The sequence below is a fragment of the Gopherus evgoodei genome, chromosome 1 (genome assembly GCF_007399415.2).
Source record: "Gopherus evgoodei ecotype Sinaloan lineage chromosome 1, rGopEvg1_v1.p, whole genome shotgun sequence".
Lineage (NCBI taxonomy): Eukaryota > Metazoa > Chordata > Testudines > Testudinidae > Gopherus > Gopherus evgoodei.
In genome coordinates this window covers 366,305,068-366,325,299 of record NC_044322.1, presented here as the reverse complement: position 1 = coordinate 366,325,299, position 20,232 = coordinate 366,305,068, and the positions used below count along the sequence as shown (strand labels likewise).

The 20,232-nt window shown below is 54.6% G+C and overlaps 1 protein-coding gene across 2 annotated transcripts; it reads right to left on the bottom strand.

The window, feature by feature from the left end:
- Window positions 1–488: 488 nt before the first annotated feature.
- On the bottom strand, window positions 489–12,397 carry TYMP (thymidine phosphorylase). 2 transcript variants are annotated; one of them, XM_030535377.1, is made up of 10 exons: window positions 12,117–12,397; window positions 6,957–7,109; window positions 5,624–5,826; window positions 5,173–5,271; window positions 4,622–4,751; window positions 3,908–4,026; window positions 3,251–3,413; window positions 2,021–2,251; window positions 1,651–1,791; window positions 489–937 (listed from the first exon to the last, which is right to left on the bottom strand). In XM_030535377.1, exons 2-10 carry the CDS (start codon window positions 7,096–7,098, stop codon window positions 723–725), a joined length of 1,443 nt encoding a protein of 480 aa, XP_030391237.1. In that variant the 5' UTR covers window positions 7,099–7,109; window positions 12,117–12,397; the 3' UTR covers window positions 489–722. The 2 variants fall into 2 exon arrangements, with proteins under 2 accessions (XP_030391237.1, XP_030391328.1); XM_030535468.1 differs by lacking the exon at window positions 12,117–12,397 and adding an exon at window positions 11,429–11,615.
- Window positions 12,398–20,232: the final 7,835 nt, after the last annotated feature.

The window sequence follows — 20,232 nt, the reverse complement described above, 5'->3', positions numbered from 1 at the left end:
TTGGGGAGCCTCCTCTCCCTCGGAGCAGACTGTTTCAGGGCAAGAAGCTCACACGTCTTCACCTCCTGGGTCTGACCTTGGAGCATTCAGCATCCTCTGCCCCTCCGTGTGCTTCCCACAGCGAGTCCGCCCAAGCGGGGTCTTGGGGAAGCCAGAGGGTCCTGCACCCCCACTTCGCAGTCAGACGTGACTCTCAGCCAGCCAGTAACACAGAGGTTTATTAGATGGCAGGAACACGGTCTAAAACAGAGCTTGTAGGTACAGAGAACGGGACCCCTCAGCCAGGTCCATTCTAGGGGGTAGTGAGCCAGACCCCCATGTCTGCCCTCACTTCTATTCCCCCTCCAGCTCCCACATGAAACCCCCTCCAGCCCCTCCTCTCTGCTCAGTTCCTTTCCTGGGCCAGGAGGTCACCTGACCTCTTTGTCTCCCACACCTTTAGCATCCCCTTGCAGGGGGAAGGGCCTGGCCATTAGTTGCCAGGCGACAGAGGGTCGGCCAGAAACTGAGACCCCCCCCCACAGTATTCAGAGGAAACATTAAGAACAGCCCCACTTTGTCGCACAGAGCAAGATACTTTATTGCCCAGTTGTTAGCCCTGGCAGGGGCTGGCAGTGGGGCTGAAGCATGATGGCAAGTTGCACTGTCCAGGTGGCAGAGGGTCCCTGGAGGCAGCGTCTGCATGGGGCTGTGGGGAGCCAGCTGGCAGGGGACCCCTCCCTTCAGGCAGAGCAAAGCAGTGCCTGGCTGCTCTCCAAGCCCTGCTCCCCTGTCAGCTCCTCCAGCGACCGGCTGCCCTGGGGCAGGATGATCTCTGCGACCTTGCAGCTGGGCGTGAAGGGCTCTGAGCCTGCCAGGACCAGTGCCCCCTGCAAGGTGCGTCTTTGATCGTTGCTCAGCTCCGGGGTGTCGTAGTGAATCCGGACCCAGGGTGAACCTATGGAGACGGGGGGCAGGGGCTGAGACACTTGTCACCCCCTGCTGGGCGTGGGGAAGGACAGCACTGGGAGGGAGTGGGGCTTTTGGGGTGCACCTGCTGGGGCTGGGATGGGCAGCAAGGGCCTCGTTTCCTGGGCAGAGATGGGATCAAAACAGGAACCAAAGTAGAACCAGCTGGTTCCTAACCCAAGGGACGGGAGGCAGGAGCTTCCCATGTCATCTTGGGTTGTCAGGAATAATGGGCTGGGCTGGCCAGGTCAGGGCTCCCCAGTTGCACACCCCTCCTCACGAGTCCCTACCACTCCCTCCACTTGCTCTAATCCCATTGTTACCCCATTTGCAATTTGGTGGGGGGGCAGTGCCAGGTGTCTCCCCCCTCCCCAAGCCAGTGCCAGGCCCCAACCCAGGGGCCCTCAGTCCAGAAGTGCCATCTACACCCAGGCGAAGGGAACCCACGCGAGGGCCCAGGCTCTGTGCACTGAACTGGCAGTGCCAGCTGCAGAATAACGGCAAAGGGGATGGGTGCCCCAGAGCAGGTCAGATACTACGGGAATGGGCAGCGGACTAAAACCCTCCGACAAACAGAAGGTCTAAGGGTCCTAGCCGGAGTCTGGCCCCAGGAGCAGAGCCCAGGGCAGGCAGCGCAGAGCAGGAGGGTGGATGGAAAGCCCTGCAAGCAGTCGCCCTGCGCGGGGTGCGCTTGGCTCTTACCTTTGGCCACGCGCTGCCCCACCATCACCAGCAGCTCGGCCCCCACGTGGTGGTTGATTGGCTGCCCCTTCTGGGTGCGGCCGGCTCCCAGCTCATGCAGCACCTGGGCAATGGGCAGGGCCTCAACCCTCTGCACGGTGCCTGGGGAGGAGGGCGGAGACAGGCCAGGAGTTATGGAGGCACCAGACCAGCCTGCGAGCTGGGGCTGGGGTCACAGGCATGGGGATGGAGTGGGGGAGCTTGGAGACATTGAGGTGCAGGAGGCAGCACAACCTGCCCCCCCCACTGTCCCTTGGGGCCAGGGCCCCTCTCCCCAGCACCAGCTCTCTTGGTTCCTATTGCCCCACCCTCGTTCCCCATCCCCGCTTACCATCCTGGGCCGTGGGCAGCTCCTCCTGGGCCCGAGTCCGGCCGAGTACCTGGTAGCGCTGCTCCTCCGTTCCTGTGCACAGGGCCTGGGCCACGCCGGCTTCCACCCCCTGAGCCTGCAGCATGGCCTGGAACTTCCCCAGGGCTGAGCCATCAGCCAACGTGGCCGCGATGCGGGCGGCACCCTGCCCCACCGAGCCGGCCTCGCCGCACTGCCACAGCACAGAGCCCCCTGCGCAGGGAGAGATGGGCTGGGGTCTCACTCCTGCACACACAGACCTCCCTCCCACCCCTCTGCCCCAAGGTGCTGCTCTCGTCCCGTCGCCCCAGCGCAGCCCCCCAGCAGGCCTGGTATGTGGCAGCCCCAGGCTTGCCCCTGGGCCCCGTTCCACTCAGTCACCCTGCTGTGACGGGGAGCCCAATGGTCCAGAGCCGCTCTCAGCTACTGGCCTCTGCCCCCCACTTCTCCTCATGCTCCCAGTCCTGTGTGTGTGTGTGGGGGGGCGAGATGGGACTGTAGCCAGGCCCGGGGCAGGAGGGGACAAAGGGCTGGCGCTAGGAGGGGGCAGCTCTGTGTGGACGTTCATTCGTGTGAGTCCACGTCACTCCTCACACTGCTCGCGCAGCTCTCCCTGACCCTCCACCTGCCCTCGGTGTGGGACATGGGCTGGGGGCTGCTTGGGCCCCCCGCACCACGGGCAGGTGGAGGGTCTGCCGTGGCTCCCCACAACTGCCCACCCCCCTCATATCATGGCTGGGCTGCAGCTCCGAGGTGCCCCCTCTCCCCTAGTTGGAGCCCGGTCGGGGAGAGCTGCACCGTGGGACAGCAGTGCAGGCAGCTGGGGGTGGGCAGGGGGCTGCTTTCTTCTCCACCTTTGAAAGGGCTCTGGCTCCCAGTCTGCAGCCAGGGACTCTGGGCGCTGCCTGCCTGCCTGACCTTCGGGGGCTGGGGCCATGCTCAACTGCCTGCCTGCTTGTCTGGCAATTCAGGGCTGAGGGGAGTGGGGAGCACTCGGGTGGCCCAGGACTGGTGGTGGTGGTGCCCTCTGGTCTCCGGTGTGGGAAGGGGGTGGGAGGTGCATGGCACTGGGCGGAGAGGGCAGTCCAGCTGGGGCTAGTCTCCTCAAGCCCCCGGTTCACCCGCCGCCCATGCTCAGCGCTGTCCAGGGATGGCATCAATCTTTGGGCAGCTCTTGTCCCCCCAGCGCTGCCGTTCTGGAGCTCCCCACACCTAGCGTGGTGACCAGATGATGCAGATCCGCTGGCCCCCGGCCCTCCAGGCACTGCAGGGCTTCCAGCACCTCCAGGGAGTGGCCTATGCGCTGCCCCAGGGGCCCATCCATCCTGCTGAGCATGGCCACGGTGCAGATCCCCAGCCGGTTGCCCACCGACACCTGCGGGGACGGGAGGGAGGGGCAGTGAGCGTTTGTGACAGCTGGGCCTGGGGAAGGAGCCCAGTGTCCCCCCAGGGGACAAGGGGCAGCTCCCACCCTGCGTCACCATCTCACGGGGGCTGCAGACCATGCTGCTGGCTCATGGTCCCAGCACCCGTCCTGGCCTGGCCTCACCCTCTGGAGGCGGGGTGCCATCCTGCTGCACATGGCAGACTTGGGAAGAACACAGACCTTCTTCTGGGGGTTGTCTTGGAGTGACAGGCACGTCCCAGCTTCAAGCATGGGAACCGGGCACTACTCCCGGTGTTAGGGACCTGCGGGAGGCCTCTGGCCCCATAGGGAGAGGACAGGGGAGGCCAGTCAGCATGGGGATAGTGGGGGGACAGGAGGCTCCTGCAGACAGGGTAGGGAGAGGCCAGGCCACTTGGGGCTCCTGGGGTGGGTGGGGATGGCTGTGCCCTCTCCCCCAGGGTTGGCGGGTCTGGGCCGCTCACCAGGCTCTGGGCCAGGGTCCGGGCGCTGTCCAGACTGGTGTAGAGGGCAGCGCTGCCGAACTTCACGTCCAGCACCAGGGCGGAGACCTTCTCTGCTGCCTTCTTGCTCAGAATGGAAGCTGCGGAGCCAGGGGGAGCCAGCTCAGAGATGGGGAGTCCTGGGCATCTCCTTTGCTGGGCCACCTCGGCTCAGCTCCTATCGGAGGGATCCCGTGGGCAAGGCTGGGCCCTGTGCCAGGAGCCCACTGCACCGGGGACGGCTGCAACGCCTTGCCTTGATTTCCGCTAGCTGGCTCCCACTGGCAGTCTCCCCCCACCCCGAGTCCCTGGCACCCTCCGCGGGCTGACCCGCTGCTGGGAAGTGAGCCCACGCATGGCACAAGGAGTGAGCTCTTCGCTCTGAGCCAGCCCCAGGGGAAGGAGGCTGGACTTTGGGGTGCGAGGTCAGCTCTCTTCTCTCCGAACATGGAGCCTTCTGAGTCCCCCAGGGTCCTCACCATTCCCAGCCCCGCCTGGATCTCAGACATTGCTGACCGGGTGCAGAGTGCTGGCTCCCACTGTGCCTTGTGGGCTCTGGCTCCCCAAGGGGGCCGCCTCAATGTGGATTCCAGGGATGCCAGCCCCATCGGTGCCACCCCACTTTCCTCCGCCCCCTGCCACAGCCCCGGGGGACGCAGCCAGGCGGCGGCGGCGAGGGAGCAGCTGCCGTGGTACCTGTGATTAGGGGCAGGCTGTCGACGGTGGCCGTGACGTCCCGCAGGCCATAGAGAACCTTGTCCGCCGGGACCAGGTCCTCGCTTTGCCCCACGATGCAGCACCCGACCTGTTCCAGGATGGACCTCATCTGCAGTAGCAGGGAGGGGCCGTCAGTGTGTGACCCCATGCGGCCCCCCCAGAGCCAGTTGCCCCAGCAGGGCCCTTTCGGGGCAAAAGCCAAGTGCAGGAGGTGGGCATGGCCTGGCTGCCCGCCCCCCGTGATGGGCAGAGGCTCTGGGTGCAGGATGCCCAGCTGTCTGAGAGGCTCAGTGAGGAGCCTGGACAAGGAAGTGCCAAGGCACTGACTGGCTGTCCCCTGGCTCAGGTCTCCCCCTGCCTCCATCAGACGCCCCTTTCATGTGCTGAGCCCCTGCGGATGCATGCTCTGTGCCCCCTCCCATTGTCCCAGAGGCAGGGGGCACTGGCACTGCATTGGGGGCAGCACACCAGGCAGGCTCTCAGGTCTCCCTCCTCAGGCACCGACCCAGCCCCTGCGGCGGTCCCCTCACCTGCTTGGGGCTCTGAGAGACGTTGAACCCCAGCACGGACTCCAGCTTGTCCAGTGTGCCCCCGGTATGGCCCAGTCCCCGGCCACTGATCATGGGCACCTGGTAGGGTGGAGAAGGCCACAGGCCCTGGTGAGAGGCAGCCGGGCAGGACAGATGTGGAGAGATAAACCCCTTGGTGCAGAAGGGAACCCGCACCAGGCAGAGACTCTCCCAGAGCACCCATCTCTGCTGGCAGCCGTGCAATGGCAGTACCCACTATCATGCTGCCAGCCTCGTCTGCTGGGAGACACAGGCCCCTCCTGGTTCACAGCACATCTGCCTTCATCTCCGCCCTTCCAGGCATGACTATTGGCTACAAGGACCCAGGCGGGTGCTTGGGGTCTCCGTGAACACCCAGGCCCCACTCAGACCTTTGCCCAGGGAGCAGAGACTGCCGGACCCTGGCACTCACCTTACAGCCGCAGGCAGCCAGGGCCGGGGCCAGGGGCAGGCTGACCTTGTCTCCCACACCTCCCGTGGAATGTTTGTCAACCAGGAGCCTTTGCCAGCTGTCGGGCCACTCCAGGACCCTTCCCGACAGCGCCATCTCCCGGGTCAGAGTCAGCGTCTCGTCCGGATCCATGCCCCTCAGCCGGATGGCCATCAGCATGGCCCCTGGGGGACAGACCCAGGGCTGAGTACCAAGGGATGGAGGCAGAGCTCCAGGGGATGGGCAGGACTATGCTGGAGCCAGCACTGGTGGGGGCTGGGCAGGGTGTGATGGTCCAGGGTCCCACAGCTCTGGGAATGGACATGCTGGGGTGTGTTGTGGGGAGGGGATGGGTGGCAGCCACAGCCTCTGGGGTGGGCTCTCCCCACCCTGCCCCCACCCAGGGGAGCAATTATCTCCAGGCACTTTGAGGCCTCCTGCCCTGGACAGAACTGGCCAATCGCTGGGTCGGGGCCAAAGCAGAGGGGGCTCCCCTAGGATCCAGGCCCAGCCCATTTCTCAGCTCAGAGCAGAGATCCTCAGAGGTCCTCACCCACCAGGGAAATGGCACAGGTAAGGTCACCACCAGGTGTGCTGCCCCCTGGCTCCCCCAGCCCCCCAGGACCTAACCCCTGTTCCCCATCCCACCGGGGACCCTCCTGCCCCCAGTGTCCTCCATCCCCCCAGGACCTAACTCCTGTTCCCCATCCCGCCAGGGACCCGCCTGCCCCCTGGGTCCCCCATCCCCCCAGGACCTAACCTCTGTTCCCCATCCCACCAGGGACCCACCTGCCCCCTGGGTCCCCCATCCCCCCAGGATCCAATGCCCATCAACCCAGGACCTAACCTCTGTTCCCCATCATGACAGGGACCCGTCTGCCCCCTGGGTCCCCCATCCCGCCAAGACCTAACCCCTGTTCCCCATCCCGCCAGGGACTTGCCTGCCCCCTGGGTCCCCCATCCCCCCAGGACCTAATCCCTGTTCCCCATCCCACCAGGGACCCGCCTGCCCCCTGGGTCCCCCATCCTCTCAGGACCTAACCTCTGTTCCCCATCCCACAGGGGACCCTTCTGTCTCCTGGGTCCCCCATCCCCCCAGGACCTAACCCTTGTCCCCCATCCCACCAGGGATCCGCCTGCCCAGTGTCCCTGCAGGACCTAACCTCCATCTCTCCAGGATCCACCTGCCCCCTGCATCCCCACCCCCCAGGACCTAACCCCCACCTCTACTCCCCCCCGGGGGCTCCCATCCCTCCTGGGACCCGCCCCTGCCGAGGTCCCCCGGGTGGGCTCTGGGGTGCCCGGCTCATCTCACCCATCTGCCCTTCCTGGAGCCCCCCGCGGGTCACGGCCCAGACGAAGTGGCGAATCTCCTCATCCAGCAGCTTCTCCCCATCCCGCTTCTTGCGGATCAGCGCCGGGAAGCTGCTGCCCGTGCCGGGGTCGGGCTGGTCCATGGGGCCGGGCTCTGCGGGGACAGAGCCGGGGCGTGGGCAGCAGGCGGGGGCTGCGGAGGGTGCTGCCCAGCCCCGCGGGGCGCTCAGCGGAGAGACCCCAGGCAGAGTCCCGGAGCCCCCTCGCTGGGACATGAGGCGGACACAGCCTGGGCTGGTCTCCAGACGCAGGCCCCGGGGAACCCGCCTGCGCCTCCCCCGGGACCAGCCCTGGCTGAATGGCCCCCGCTGTCCAGGGCCGGCTGGGAGAGGTGTGTTGGGAAACTCCCCTGAGCCTCAGCGAATTGGGGATGAGAGTCATCCTGGGGCACCGGGGGGCTGGACCTGCTGCTCTGGAGATCAGTCCTTCGGGACGGTTAGGGTCCACCAGGGTGCCCAGGAGACCAAGACCCCTCCCGCAGAAGTGCGGTTTGCCCCGATGCCCTGGGCCAGTGTTCTCCAGCAGTGCCATATGCTGGGCCCTCTCCCCTCGCAGCTGGGGTGTGGGTACTGTTTGGGGGGGAAGGGTGCCTGTGAAATCCCCATTCATCCAGTCCAGGCTCCTGGCTCCCTTCGCAGAGGATGCTTGCCAGCCAGGGCGCTGCCCTTGTTTGTGGTGCGTGGGACAGGGGGGCTGCGCAGTGTCTGAAGTCCAAGGGTATGTTACAAGTTAATTTTTTCTCTCCCTCTGGGCTCCAGGCTGGTCAGGTAACCTACACCTGGCCTTGTGGCTTCTGCCCTCAATGCAGCCCAGGTCACAGCTCCATTGAGGGCATGCAAGGACAGTACCAGCTTAATGCCATCAGCCAGTGCTGACTGGGCCAGAAATCCTCCAGCCTGGGCTCTCTGTAATCAGCTGCGGACTGTCCATCTCTCTCCAGGTACTTGTATGACCCAGCCACCATAGCTCTGAGCTCCTCACCCTTGTTACTGGATTTATGGCCCCAACACTCCTGTGCAGGAGGGCAGTGCCATGGTCCCCATGTTACAGAGGGGAACTGAGGCACCAGGAGACAAAAGGATGTGGCCAAGGTCACACAAGGAGTCTGCAGGGAGTTATCTCAGATCCTCAGAGTCCCTGTTCAGTGCCGGCACAAGGAGACCATCCTTCCTGATCTCTAGACAGAGGGGCCCATCGCACTTCTGGGACAGGACCAGAGGGAGGACTCAGGGAAGACACAAATTGCGGGCTGGGTTGCCAGAATTGGCCGAGATTAAATCCAAGCCCAGCTCAGCATAGGGAGGTGACGTCCCGCTGAGCCAGGCTCCTGTTGAGAGTGGCGGATGCCGTAACCTACTGCGAGTGTGGTTATTAGGTGTGTGCACGAGTGTTTACTGTACCCAGCCACCACGGGGCAGCTGGTGCACGGCGGCTCTTGGGCGGGGCTGGGGTGGAATTGGCTTCACTTTGCGTTTCCTTCAGTCACGTTGCTCACACTCAGGGCCAGCCATCAGTGCAGCTGCTCTGCAGCAACCCGCAGTTTACCTCTGCAGCAACAAACCAGGGGTGAGCTCTGCCTAGGCAAGACAGCATAGCTGTCTCCATGGCAGCAACTGAAGCAAATCCTCTGTCTAGATCAAGCCTTAGGGGTTGGCCAAGCGTCATGGATTCCCTGTGGGTTTGAGTGGGTTGCCTGCTCGGCACCCATGGCGTCAGCCCGTTTGAGTTCTGTGCTGTGCAGATGCCAGTCAGGGATGTTCCATCACATCGTCATCTCAGTTTGTCACCTGGAGCTAATTACGGCTCCTGAAGAACAAAGCATTTGCTGCTCGGGATGAGGAAGCACCAGGGCTTGGAAGTGCTGGTCTGTGCATTGCTGGGCAGCGGGACTCAGCCCAGTTCTGCTTGGCAGCTGTCATTGCTGGTGTTGATTGTCATGGGGTGCTCCACTCACTGCTTGTCTGGTGCCCCCTCCTGGTCACTCTGGGGATTAGCTCTCAAGGTCCATGCCTCTTCCCGTGCTCGCATGCCGGCACACTGTCTCTCTTCCAGGTCTGCAGCAATTCTCTCATCCCAGGACCTTCAGCGTCCTCTTTGTGACTCTGCCCTCCAGCCTGGTCATTTGCCATTCCCCCCTTCTGGGGTATATGAAAGTCTTTCCTTCAGCAGTCCTAGGTAGTCTTCCCATTCACTCCTCAGGTGCCACTTCCTCAGCAGCTGGCAGGGGAACCTGGGCCTGACCTCTCTCCCAGTTCCAGACCAGGGACTCTCAGGCCAGCAGTTCTGGGCTCCATTCTCCCAGCCCTCACTGCTCCTTCCCTGGCCTGCTTCCTACAACTACTGGTTCCTCTCCTTTCTCTGCATGAACCACGCCCAACCCTCCTTCCTCTTAGCAGGGAGTGGCTGCCTTTTCCCAGCAGCCCTCCCTGTCTTTTGCTAACTTCCTGGTTTTACAGGCCCTGCCTAGTCCTGCACAGCTGAAACGGGTTGCGATCAATCAATTCCCTGCTTCCTGGCTCTCGACCCAGGTGCAGCCTGTGGGGTTAATAGGCCTCCCAGTCCTGTGTGGCGGGGACACCCCATCACATTGACCCCTGACGTGTCATGGAGGATCTGTAGTTTTGGGTAAAATATAATTTATCTGCCAATCATGCTTATAGAAATAATAATAGGAAGTAGGAGAATAGAAATACTTGCGTTGTAAGCTTTGCTATGGTAACCATGGAAGGGCTGGTACACCACAAGTTGCACAAGTTAGAGGGAGTTTTGGTTTTTTTGCAAGTTGATAACTAATCAGTAAGACTGCAATAATGTATTGGAATTATTAAGATACTGGGGAAGTTACTTAAAAACAAAAAACCCACCATACTATGAATGCAGTATTGATAGCTGCAAGCATGCTATGGCTAAGATGTTGTAACATATAACAGTATATATCATTTGGTATCTGTGTTATAAATTGTCAAATCTAATCTCAGCCAGGTAACATGGTATTGGGATAAATATTCAATTTATCACCCCAAGAGGGGGCACATGTTGACTCTGGACTGATCTTGAGACAGCTGTCTTGGATCAGCCCGCGATGGAGAAGCTAATGGGTCTGGGCTTGTTGATTAGAGGTAGATTTAGCTCATGGTAATTAAAGCTGCTGCTAAAGGTCCACATTCTGCACTGTGTATTCTGAGGTGGTCGGAATGGCTTGGGCAATGACGTTTTGGAGGGCACCCGGAGTGAATAGTTGAATCTAATCTTTTTTGGTTCCGCTGGGCTCTGCAATGCCCTGATGCATTTGTCATTCTGGTATTTTTGAGGGTTCACCTATTTCAATGGTTCGCCCTTAGGTATGCTACTCTGGGTGTTTTAGTCTCTTGTTCTAGTGGGCCCCTTTATGTTTACGGGGTGAAATAAACGAACGCTTTGTATCTCCAAAACAACAGAGCTAATTTGGTAGCCAGAGAGGGAGTGGGATGCAAACAGGCTCTCACATGTTTGTGAACCAGCCCGTGACTCCCATCCCCTTTCTTCAGTTAAGGGAAGTCAAACCATTTAGTCCCTGATATAAAGGCCTCTACAAGTTGTGGCACTCCCAACGGTGACGCAAGCATGGGGCAGATTGTTAAAAGCCAGGGCACAAACCCCAAGTTAGTTGTTCATTCAAAACTGAGTTTTCATCAGCCAACTGCTCCGAGTGCCAACTCCGCAGGCACTTTATCAGCCTTTCCGCAAAATCCCAGCCTGTCTCTGGGCACACTGGCTGTCTTGTCACCCAGGCGAGTGAATCTCTGGGATGACCCTTTACACCAAGAGCCACAGCAATATTCAGGTTACTCCTAATTCCAAAGGACCAGGCAGAATAACCAGAGAGTTATTCACAAGGTTAAGGCAAGCATAGGCCAGGTCTACACTATAAACATATACGGGTATAGCTACGTGGCTCAGAGGCGTGAAATATCCAGACCCCTGAGCGACGCAGTTATACCGATGTAACCTGCACTGTAGACAGCCCTAGGCGATGGGAGAGCTTCGCCCATTGACACAGCTCCCACCTCTCACGGAGATGATTTAACTATGCCGATGGGAGAAGCTCTCCTGTCGGTGTGGTACTGTAGCATCTTCACTAAAGCTGCAGGGCTATACATGAAGACAAGCCCATAGACACATGAAGGAGTTACAGCCTTAGGTTTCAAAAGGTAATATAGGCATCTATAATCAGCAAGCTCTATTTGTCCTTGAGGGCTAACCCAGGCTAAGCAACTGGGGATCTCTTGCTTATGCCTGGAAACACCCCCCTCAACAAATCCAAGCAGCTTAGAGAGACCTAGTTCCTTTGGTTTGGGGGTTTTTATCTCTCTCCTTCCCTGTGCTCTGAGCTGTAAACTCAGCTGCTGGGAGAAGTCCCCTGGCCTGACTCACCTTCAGTGAGAGTAAAGCAGAACAATAAGAGTCTTTAGTCCTGTTTCTCAATCCAGATGTGGGGAGTTTCCACTTGTAAGATCCAACAGGAGCCCATCTGGTATCGATGGGTCTCCTCTTTCAGGAGGGCTGTAACAATTCCTGTAAACGGGCAGCTCTTCACCACTTCCCTCTCCTGTATGGTGATTCAGACAATCACAGAGGCTCACCCTCCCCCTGCTCAGATATTACATTCCAGTACTGAACATAGAGATTACAGGTGAGATTAATGCTGGCAGCAGCTCACAGACATTCCATAGAGTCTAACTGCTAAACATTTTCTTATAATTGTAATATCTATTTTATCAATATGAATCCACAGGTGAGCCAGATTGACTCCGGCTATATATCTGCTAGTGTCCAGTTGAGACATGGGGATCTTGGCATGAGCTGGCCCCTGGCCTGCCAGCATCACAAAAGGAAAATAAAAACACTGGAAAAATAATTCAGCAGTTAAAACTCTGAATCTTGGTGTTACCTTCACAATTTAGGGCTCCCACTCCTTACTCTCCCTGGGCCTAGTTGAATGTCCCCCTACCGGTTGGTGGGACCTTTTCCCAGTGAAAGAGCCTTTACCCAATAATATCCTTAACTAGTATTTATTAACAATTAATCAACAGAATACACTTGCTAAGCACACAATGCTCACCACTCCTGATAAAGCAGACTAACTTCTCCCGATAGTCAGTCAGGACAGGATTGTCCGGGGTTCTGGTTTCTGCGCGGGATGATGGTGCAGGGTATTGAGTTCTGGCAGGTTTGAACTTGGGCTGTGTCCTGTAGTAAGGTTCCAAAGAACTTCCTTGTGGAATGCAGTTTATATAGTTGAACTGTTATATAGGTCCTACTTATCTGTACTGTGACAGACTCAGACCCGTGGGGTACAGGAGTCTGGTAGAGGGCAAATATACTGGTCACTGGATGAGTAGTTTTCTGTTCCCTGAGTGACCAGAGCAGATGCTGCACTAGAGTAATCAGGAAGCTGCTAGAACCAATCAAGGCAGACAGGCTGATTAGATCACCTGCAGCCAGTCAAGGCAGGCTAATCAGGGCACCTGGGTTTAAAAAGGAGCTCACTCCAGTCAGGGGAGGAGGAGCCAGAGGAGAGGAAGTGCGTGTGAGGAGCTGGGAGCCAGAGGCACAAGGAGCTGAGAGTGAGAGGGTGTGCTGCTGGAGGACTAAGGAATACAAGCATTATCAGACACCAGGAGGAAGGTCCTGTGGTGAGGATAAAGAAGGTGTTTGGAGGAGGCCATGGGGAAGTAGCCCAGGGAGGTGTAGCTGTCATGCAGCTGTTACAGGAGGCACTCTAGACAGCTGCAACCCACAGGGCCCTGGGCTGGAACCCAGAGTAGAGGGCAGGCCCGGGTTCCCCTCAAACCTCCCAGCTCCTGATCAGACACAGAAGGAGCTGATCCAGACTGTGGGGAAGATCACTGAGGTGAGCAAATCTACCAATAAGTGCAGGACCCACCAAGGTAGAGGAGGAACTTTGTCACAATACCTTAACCAATCATATTACGAAACAATATTTTAACCAGTCCTAGCACATTATGAAACAATTCTTTAACCAATCCTAGCACATTACCCCTCTACATACAAGAGTAAATTCAAATATTGTGAAGCCAGTTACACAACAGATAGAAACAATTAAAAACCAGATAAAAACAATTAGAGGTCAAACAAAAGGGAAGTATAGCTTTCCCAGCTGAAACTGCTGCTAAGTGGTTCTGCCAGAGAGAGTGTTATCTTGCAAAGTTTTCCTGTAAACATCTTAGGGCTTGGCTATGCTTGCGAGTTAGCACATTAAAGCAGCCCCAGATGCCCTAAGTCATGACGCGTCCACGCTGGCAAGGCAGGTAGAGCACCCGGACTCCACGGCAGGAGCACTCCTGGTAATCCACCTCCATGAGAAGCATAACGCTTGCTGTGCCCCAGCTGGAGTGCCGCAGTGCCAGTGTGGATGCCCTGATTTATTAATTGCTCTGATTGGCCTCCAGAGGTGCCCCACAATGCCTGTGCTAGACACTCTGGTCATCACTTTGAACTCTACTGCCCTGCCCTCAGGAGACCAATCATCAGACCTGCCCTTTAAATTCTATGGGAATTTTGAAAATCCCCTTCCTGTTTGCTCAGCCAGGCTGGAGTGCTCTCTGCACATCTTTCCAGGTGACCATGCCTCCACATGCCAGGGGATCCCCAGTATGGAGCAATGACGAGGTGCTGGACCTCATCGGTGTTTGGGGGAGGAAGCTGTCCAGTCCCAGGTGTGCTCCAGCTGTAGGAATTACGATACCTTCGGGCAGATATCAGAAGACATGATGGAAAAGGGCCATGACTGGGACACACTGCAGTGCAGGGTTAAAGTGAAGGAGCTGTGGAATGCCTACCACAAAGCCCGCGAGGCAAACCGCTGCTCCAGTGCTGCCCCCGTGACCTGCCGTTTCTACAGAGAGCTGGACGCAATACTGGGGGGTGACCCCACCTCCACCCCGAGGACCACCATGGACACTTCAGAGCCCAGGTCAACAAGGCAGGATGATGATGAGGAAAGCGGGAGCAAAGGTGCTGAGGAGGAAGGGGATAGCCTGGCGTCCCTTGATGCATACAGCCAGGAGCTGTTTTCAAGCCAGGAGGAAGGTAGCCAGTCGCAGAGGATGGTGCTTGGGGAAGAGCAAACACCAGAGGAGGTGCCAGGTAAGCGGCTTTTATTTTGGGAAGGAAGTTGTTTGGTGTGGGCTCTTGGGGCGAGGAGGGTTAGGGCTGCATGCCTGCCTAGATGCGGAATAGGGCATTGATGTGCTCTCTCACATCGCGGTAATCGGCCTCAGTGATCTCTTCCAAGGTCTCATGCAGAACCTGGACAACGTGCTTGCACAGGTTCCTTGGCAGAGCTACTGTGCTCCTTGTCCCAGTTAGGCTAACATGTCCCCGGCACTGTGCTGTGAGGGGCAGGGGGACCACTGCTGCACACAGGCAAGCTGCATATGGGCCAGGATGGAAGCTGCATTGTTGCAGAAGACCCTTGCTTGCTTCCCAGGTCACCCTCAACAGTGAGATATCTTCCAGGATGAACTCATCCTGTGGAAAATGTGGGGACAGTGTTCAGTATAGGCCCCCCCCTGCAGCTGTTGGCTCTCCCTAAGGTACAAAACCCAGAGGACAGTACAGCCGTGAAACAATCAGTCCCCCTTGCCCCTGTGCTTACTCACCATTTTGGGGCTCCCCTGGGTTATGTGCGCTTGCTTTGGGATGGGCAATTTCTGCTATTGTGTACACTGTACTTGTCTTTTAGTGCAGCCGAATCATTGTTCTGTCTAGTGTGAACAATGCTGCCTCTGTTAAGTGTTGCACTTTGGCTTTACAGATGCCGTCCTTGTTATCAACGGCCCGAAAGACTCCATAGAATCAGGAAGCATCTGTGAAGAATCCAAGAGGACATGCTGCATGAAGTAATGCAGCAGTCCCTTAATGAAAATCAAAAAGTACAGGAGTGGCAGGAGAGTGAAAGGAGGATCCGCCAGCAGAATGCAGATTGCCGGCACCAAAGCACAGAGTGGCTGCTAAGCATCGTGGAGCGCCAAGCAGACTTGATACAGGCTTTGTAGCAATGCAGGTGGAGCACTCGCACCCTCTCACCCCACAGCCCTTGTCCCAAAGCTCTTTCCCTTGTGCCCCCATGTCACCACCAACCCACTTTCCCCAACATCCAGGGTCTTATTGCACCAGCTGCCTCCAACATCTGTAGCTTCAGCACCCAGCCCTGCAAACTACGACCCTTACCCACTGCACTCAACCCCCATCCCCATGCACTGCTCCCAATGCTGCTGCAAGTGCCGCAAATGTGGCCACGCCACTGGGCTTGCAGCTAACAGTGTGGACACACGGCAGCGCTTTTCCTGCTGCGCTCTTGCAGGGCGGGTTTAACTCCCAGCACTCTACATCTGCAAGTGTAGCCACGTCCTTAATGTCTGTCTGTCGATCTTGGCACGATACTTCCTTACAGCTGGAATCTTTCTTAGCAACCAGCTATTCTATTGTTTTATACAGTTTAGATCGGATGTGACTCCCCACTTTTAGCTAATGGTTGCTACTACTGCTCCTTAATGCAAAAAGGCCTTAGACTGCAGCGATTCCCTCTGAAAAACATTAGGGAATCAAATAACCCTCCAGTTGATTTTGTAGGACCACCGCCTCCTACACAACAGAAAAAACAATTTAATCAAAAATAAAATCAGAACAAGAGACTCACATTACTGGTCAAGTATTCCAAGATTATTGATGATGATTATAATTCTAACAGAACATCCCTTTCCCTTAACAGCCCCAGGTTTTGGGGACAATGCAAAGCACCAGCCAAATAATGAAATTAAAAGATGGTTAAGCTGGTGCATTGGTATGTATAGTAGAAAGAGAGCCTAAAACATTAGGCCTTGTATCAGAGGCCTGGTGTAAGGCCTAAAGCCTGAACGAAAGTAGTGCTCAAGCTTTGCTGATGTAAAGCAAAGAAGCAAAGAGAAGTCAGTCTCTGCCTGCTTGCAAGTTCACAGAATTTGGCAAGAACTGGGCTGATATTGCAGAAACACCCATTCTTAAGAGGTGTTAGTGTGACATTGTTGACATAAACTGTGACCGTATAGATCATTGTTGCAACCAGGGTTCTATGGTTGCACCAGTTCTTATACAGAGGAGGCCAAGTGGGGAGTCTATGGGAGGTTGTAGTTGGCTGGTTATGATTATGCTGTCTGTATGTGTGTATCATTTTTGTATTTGAAGTTACGAATATTGGCTATGTATTTGTCTGATTCTAAGTAGCGTCAGTGAAGTATTTGGTCAGCTTCTTGAGAAAGGACTGTTCTCAGTAAGTGCCCAATCAAGAAACATGTAACTGACAACGGACTTGGGAGGCATCAATCCACATCTGAGCTTTCCTGGGAACATTCAAACTGACGTGAACAATGGCATCGGCCTGCAAAAAGCTGAATCATTCATAGACATGTGACTTGCCCACGTGACTGCAAACTCCATCTTATTGAGGGGATTTTACACAGGAGAACAAAGGGGTTTCCATCCAGGGCTGGCTTTAGGCCTATTCCACCAATTCCCCCGAACTGGGCCCTGCGCCTAAGAGGGCTCCGCGCCCAGTGAGAATCCCTTCCCTGGCTAGAGGCGCCTTTTTAATTTTTACTCATCCGGCGGCACTCCGGGTCTTCGGCAGAACTTTGGAGGCGGGTCCTTGAGTGCCACTGAAGACCTGGAATGAGTGAAGGACCCACTGCTGAAGTGCCGCCAAAGACTCGGAGCACTGCCTGGTGAGTACAAGCCCCACATGTTTTTTTTGTTTGTTTATTATTTTAGTCATCCCTGCCTGGGCCCCGTCGAAGCTGTTCGAATTGGGCCCCGCACTTCCTAAAGCCGGCCCTGTTTCAACCCATAAGAGTAAGACTAGATACGGCTCTGGAAACCCCTCCATTTTGTCTTTAACTATCTCAAAAGATAGCCTCTCCACCCCAAAGAGATGCCTGAAAGAAACTGGAACAAAGGACAGGGGCGTGAGTGATTGCTGGACCCAGACTAGGAAGGAGTCTAGTTTGTCAAAGAAGCTTATTGGAACATCTCTGAGGTGAGATTTACCGGCATTGAGTTTTCTACTGTAATAGGCTTAGACTTGCGTGTTTTTGTTTTATTTTCCTTGGTAATTTACTTTGTTCTGTTTGTTGTTACTTGGAACCACTTAAATCCTACTTTTTATATTTAATAAAATCACTTTTTACTTATTAATTAACCCAGAGCAAGTAATTAATTCCTGAGAGAGCAAACAGCTGTGCATCTCTCTCTATCAGTGTTATGGAGGGCGGACAATTTATGAGTTTACTCTGTATCATCTTTATACAGAGTAAAATGGGTTTATTTGGGGTTTGGACCCCACTGAAACTGGGTATCTGGGTGCTGGAGACAGGAGTACTTCTTAAGCCTTTTTTAGTTAAGCCTGTGGCTTTTGGGGGGCGTAGTTCAGACCGGGGTCTGTGTTTGTAGCAGACTAGCGTGTCTGGCTCAATAAGACAGGGTACTGAATTCCCAAGCCAGCAGGGAAAATGGGCTCAGAGGTACTCTCAGCACATCAGCTGGCAGTCCCAAGGGGATTTCTGCAACCCAACCTGTCACAATTAGGCAGAGAGCACTCATGCAAACACATTCCAGAATGATGGTACCAGAACACCTCGATACCAGCACATTCCCTAAAGATAACAGGAACACACTGACCTATCCTAAAGAGAAGGTCAGAAGAACAGTGCGATGGATAGAGATGTACAAGATGATAGGTGATAACTGGCTATGTCAGAGGGTGTCAGCTAACTACGTCAGAGGGGCAGTATGTAACTTGTTTGTATTGATGCATAAAATAGAGTCTCAGAGGGAGTGTCTTTGGCCAACTGAGGGGGGAATGGAAAATCCAGCCATTCACCAAGCTGTGTCCATTGTCATGGCCATACATGTCTTAGTATCCTTGTAGTATCTGCCAGGTGCTATTAGCATGCTTTGTCCACAATAAACCAGGCTGGGCACCTTCGCACCTTAATGGAACTTGTGGTCATTGGATGGTTCACTCAAGGACTGCTGTTCTGTCTTTCTGTGCAGAGCTGGGACAGCACACAGGGAGAACACACACGCACACGCAGCCAAAAGTCTAATGACAGAACGTTGCAGTCAAAAGAGAAAAAGGAAAAAAACACACAAAAACCTTGGAGATTGGTAGTCCACTGGCCAGGAACAGAGACTTTTAGGTTGTTGGACTTTTGGGTGATTTTTGGGTTGCTGGACCCAAGAGACTTTTGGGGTGTTGGACTTTTGGGACTTTGGTGTTTTTTTGGGTAGCTGGACTTAAGACCCTGAGGGGAAAAGGACACCTACAAACCTACTTGGGGGTGGGTCTTCTGCTCATGGTTTGTGTTATGAATCCTATTTGTGGAGTTTCCCCAACATAATGCCGCATCGTTTCCCTCCTTTATTAAAAGGATTTTGCTACACTCAGACTCTGTGCTTGCGAGAGGGGAAGAATTGCCTCTTAGAGGCACCTGGGGGATGGTATGTAAGTGTCCCAGGTCACTGAGTGGGGGCTCGAGCCGGTTTTGCATTGTATTATTAAAACGGAACCTCTAGATACTGAACCCGGCCCTTGTTGCTGCCAACTCAGACAGGCAGAAGGGTTACACAAGTAAACAAATAACCACAAAAGGACAGTTACGCCATAAGTTTCACAAATTAGATGCAGCTTTGGGGTTAGTTTGTTTTTTGCAATTTGGTAACTAGGCAGTTAGATTGCAATAATGTATAGGAATGATAAAGAATGATTGACAGTTTATTAATATTAGTGATTAGAGGTGAGGTTATGAACACCTGGAATGCCACATAAGGGCAACTGGCAGGTATCAATCGTGTTATGGTCACAGAAATGGATCAAACATGGTTGTGTATCTGGTGAGTGATATAAAGAAGGGGTATGAAAAAATCCAATCTAGTTCCCTATTTTTAGGTTCTGCAGGTTCCTCAATTGTTGTCAACAGATTTGTGGTCTTCTGCACTGTTCGACTGTCTATGTCACCATCTCTTTATTTCTTCTGATTGTTGTAATTACTGCATGTTGTAAGTATGCCGTATTCCCGGATGGAGCTTTCTCTTGTTTGGTAATATACTGATGAGTAGAATCACATGGTTTTTAAGTAAGAGTTTAATTGAATAAATATATATCACTCAGAATCTTGCCAAACCCATGATCCCTTCTGTGAAGCCCACCTTGGCAAAGAACTTGTGATTCCTGATAAATGCCCACAGGCACTTTTATAGCCGTGAAGCCTGCATGCAGATGCCACTTTTGGAAAAACAAGAGCCATCCAGTCCACAAACCAAAAAATATCTGCTACTCCCAGCATTTCGCTCAGCACGGCCCCTCCCTCGAAGAGCGACAGCTCCTCAGACAGTGGCTCAGGTAACGGGCAATCGTGCTTTTCCCCCTGTCTCAGGAGGCCATGAGGTATTAGGGATAGTGCTGGGGCTTTTTCCGTATCTATATTTTTGTTTAACAAAGCAAGGATCCATTTTGCCAATCGAGGACTAGATATGTGGCTGTTAGGATATAGATATTTAGGCCTGTTTGTAAAGGCCTATACTGTAAGAATTTAGGTGTATGTTTATTATTTAGCTAGTTATAGAGGTATAAAAGAAAGAATTAAAATTACAGTTTGCCTGTTTATAGGCCTTTTTTTACTATGATAGTTTAAGGCCGTGTTTTTAGGCTAAGATTTTTGGCTAAGCAGCAGAGGCAGCCATAAGCTGGGAAGCGTATGGTTACATTTTTACATTTTAAACTGATTACATTAAAATAAGGTGCTATTGGGCTATTAGAAATACAATTTTATTCCGATATTGCCTATTACCCCCAAATAAAGAAAAAAGCCTAAAAGATGTAAACCATATCTTAATAGCATTCTGTCTGGCAAAAACTCACTTATTAATAGCTAAAATGTAAAATCCTTATTTCTTTGTTGTTTTATGACTGTAGTCCCCACTTCCCTATTGTTTGGCTGTATAATCTATGTCTGGTTCTGGAATTGTTTCTCTCTGCTGTATAATTAATTTTGTTGGGTGTAAACCAATTAAGGTGGTGGGATATAATTGGTTAAATAATTATGTTACAATATGTTAGGATTGGTTAGTTAAATTTTAGTAAAATAATTGGTTAAGATCTAGCGAAGGAAAACACTAGT

Coding starts and splice junctions, on each gene's coding strand:
- TYMP (XM_030535377.1), bottom strand. CDS start 7,098: ATGGACCAGCCCGACCCCGGCACGGGCAGCAGCTTCCCGGCGCTGATC. Junction 5,827..6,956: donor GCTCCAGGAAGGGCAGATGG/GTGAGATGAGCC, acceptor TCTGTCCCCCAG/GGGCCATGCTGATGGCCATC. Junction 4,752..5,172: donor TCTCTCAGAGCCCCAAGCAG/GTGAGGGGACCG, acceptor CTGCTACTGCAG/ATGAGGTCCATCCTGGAACA.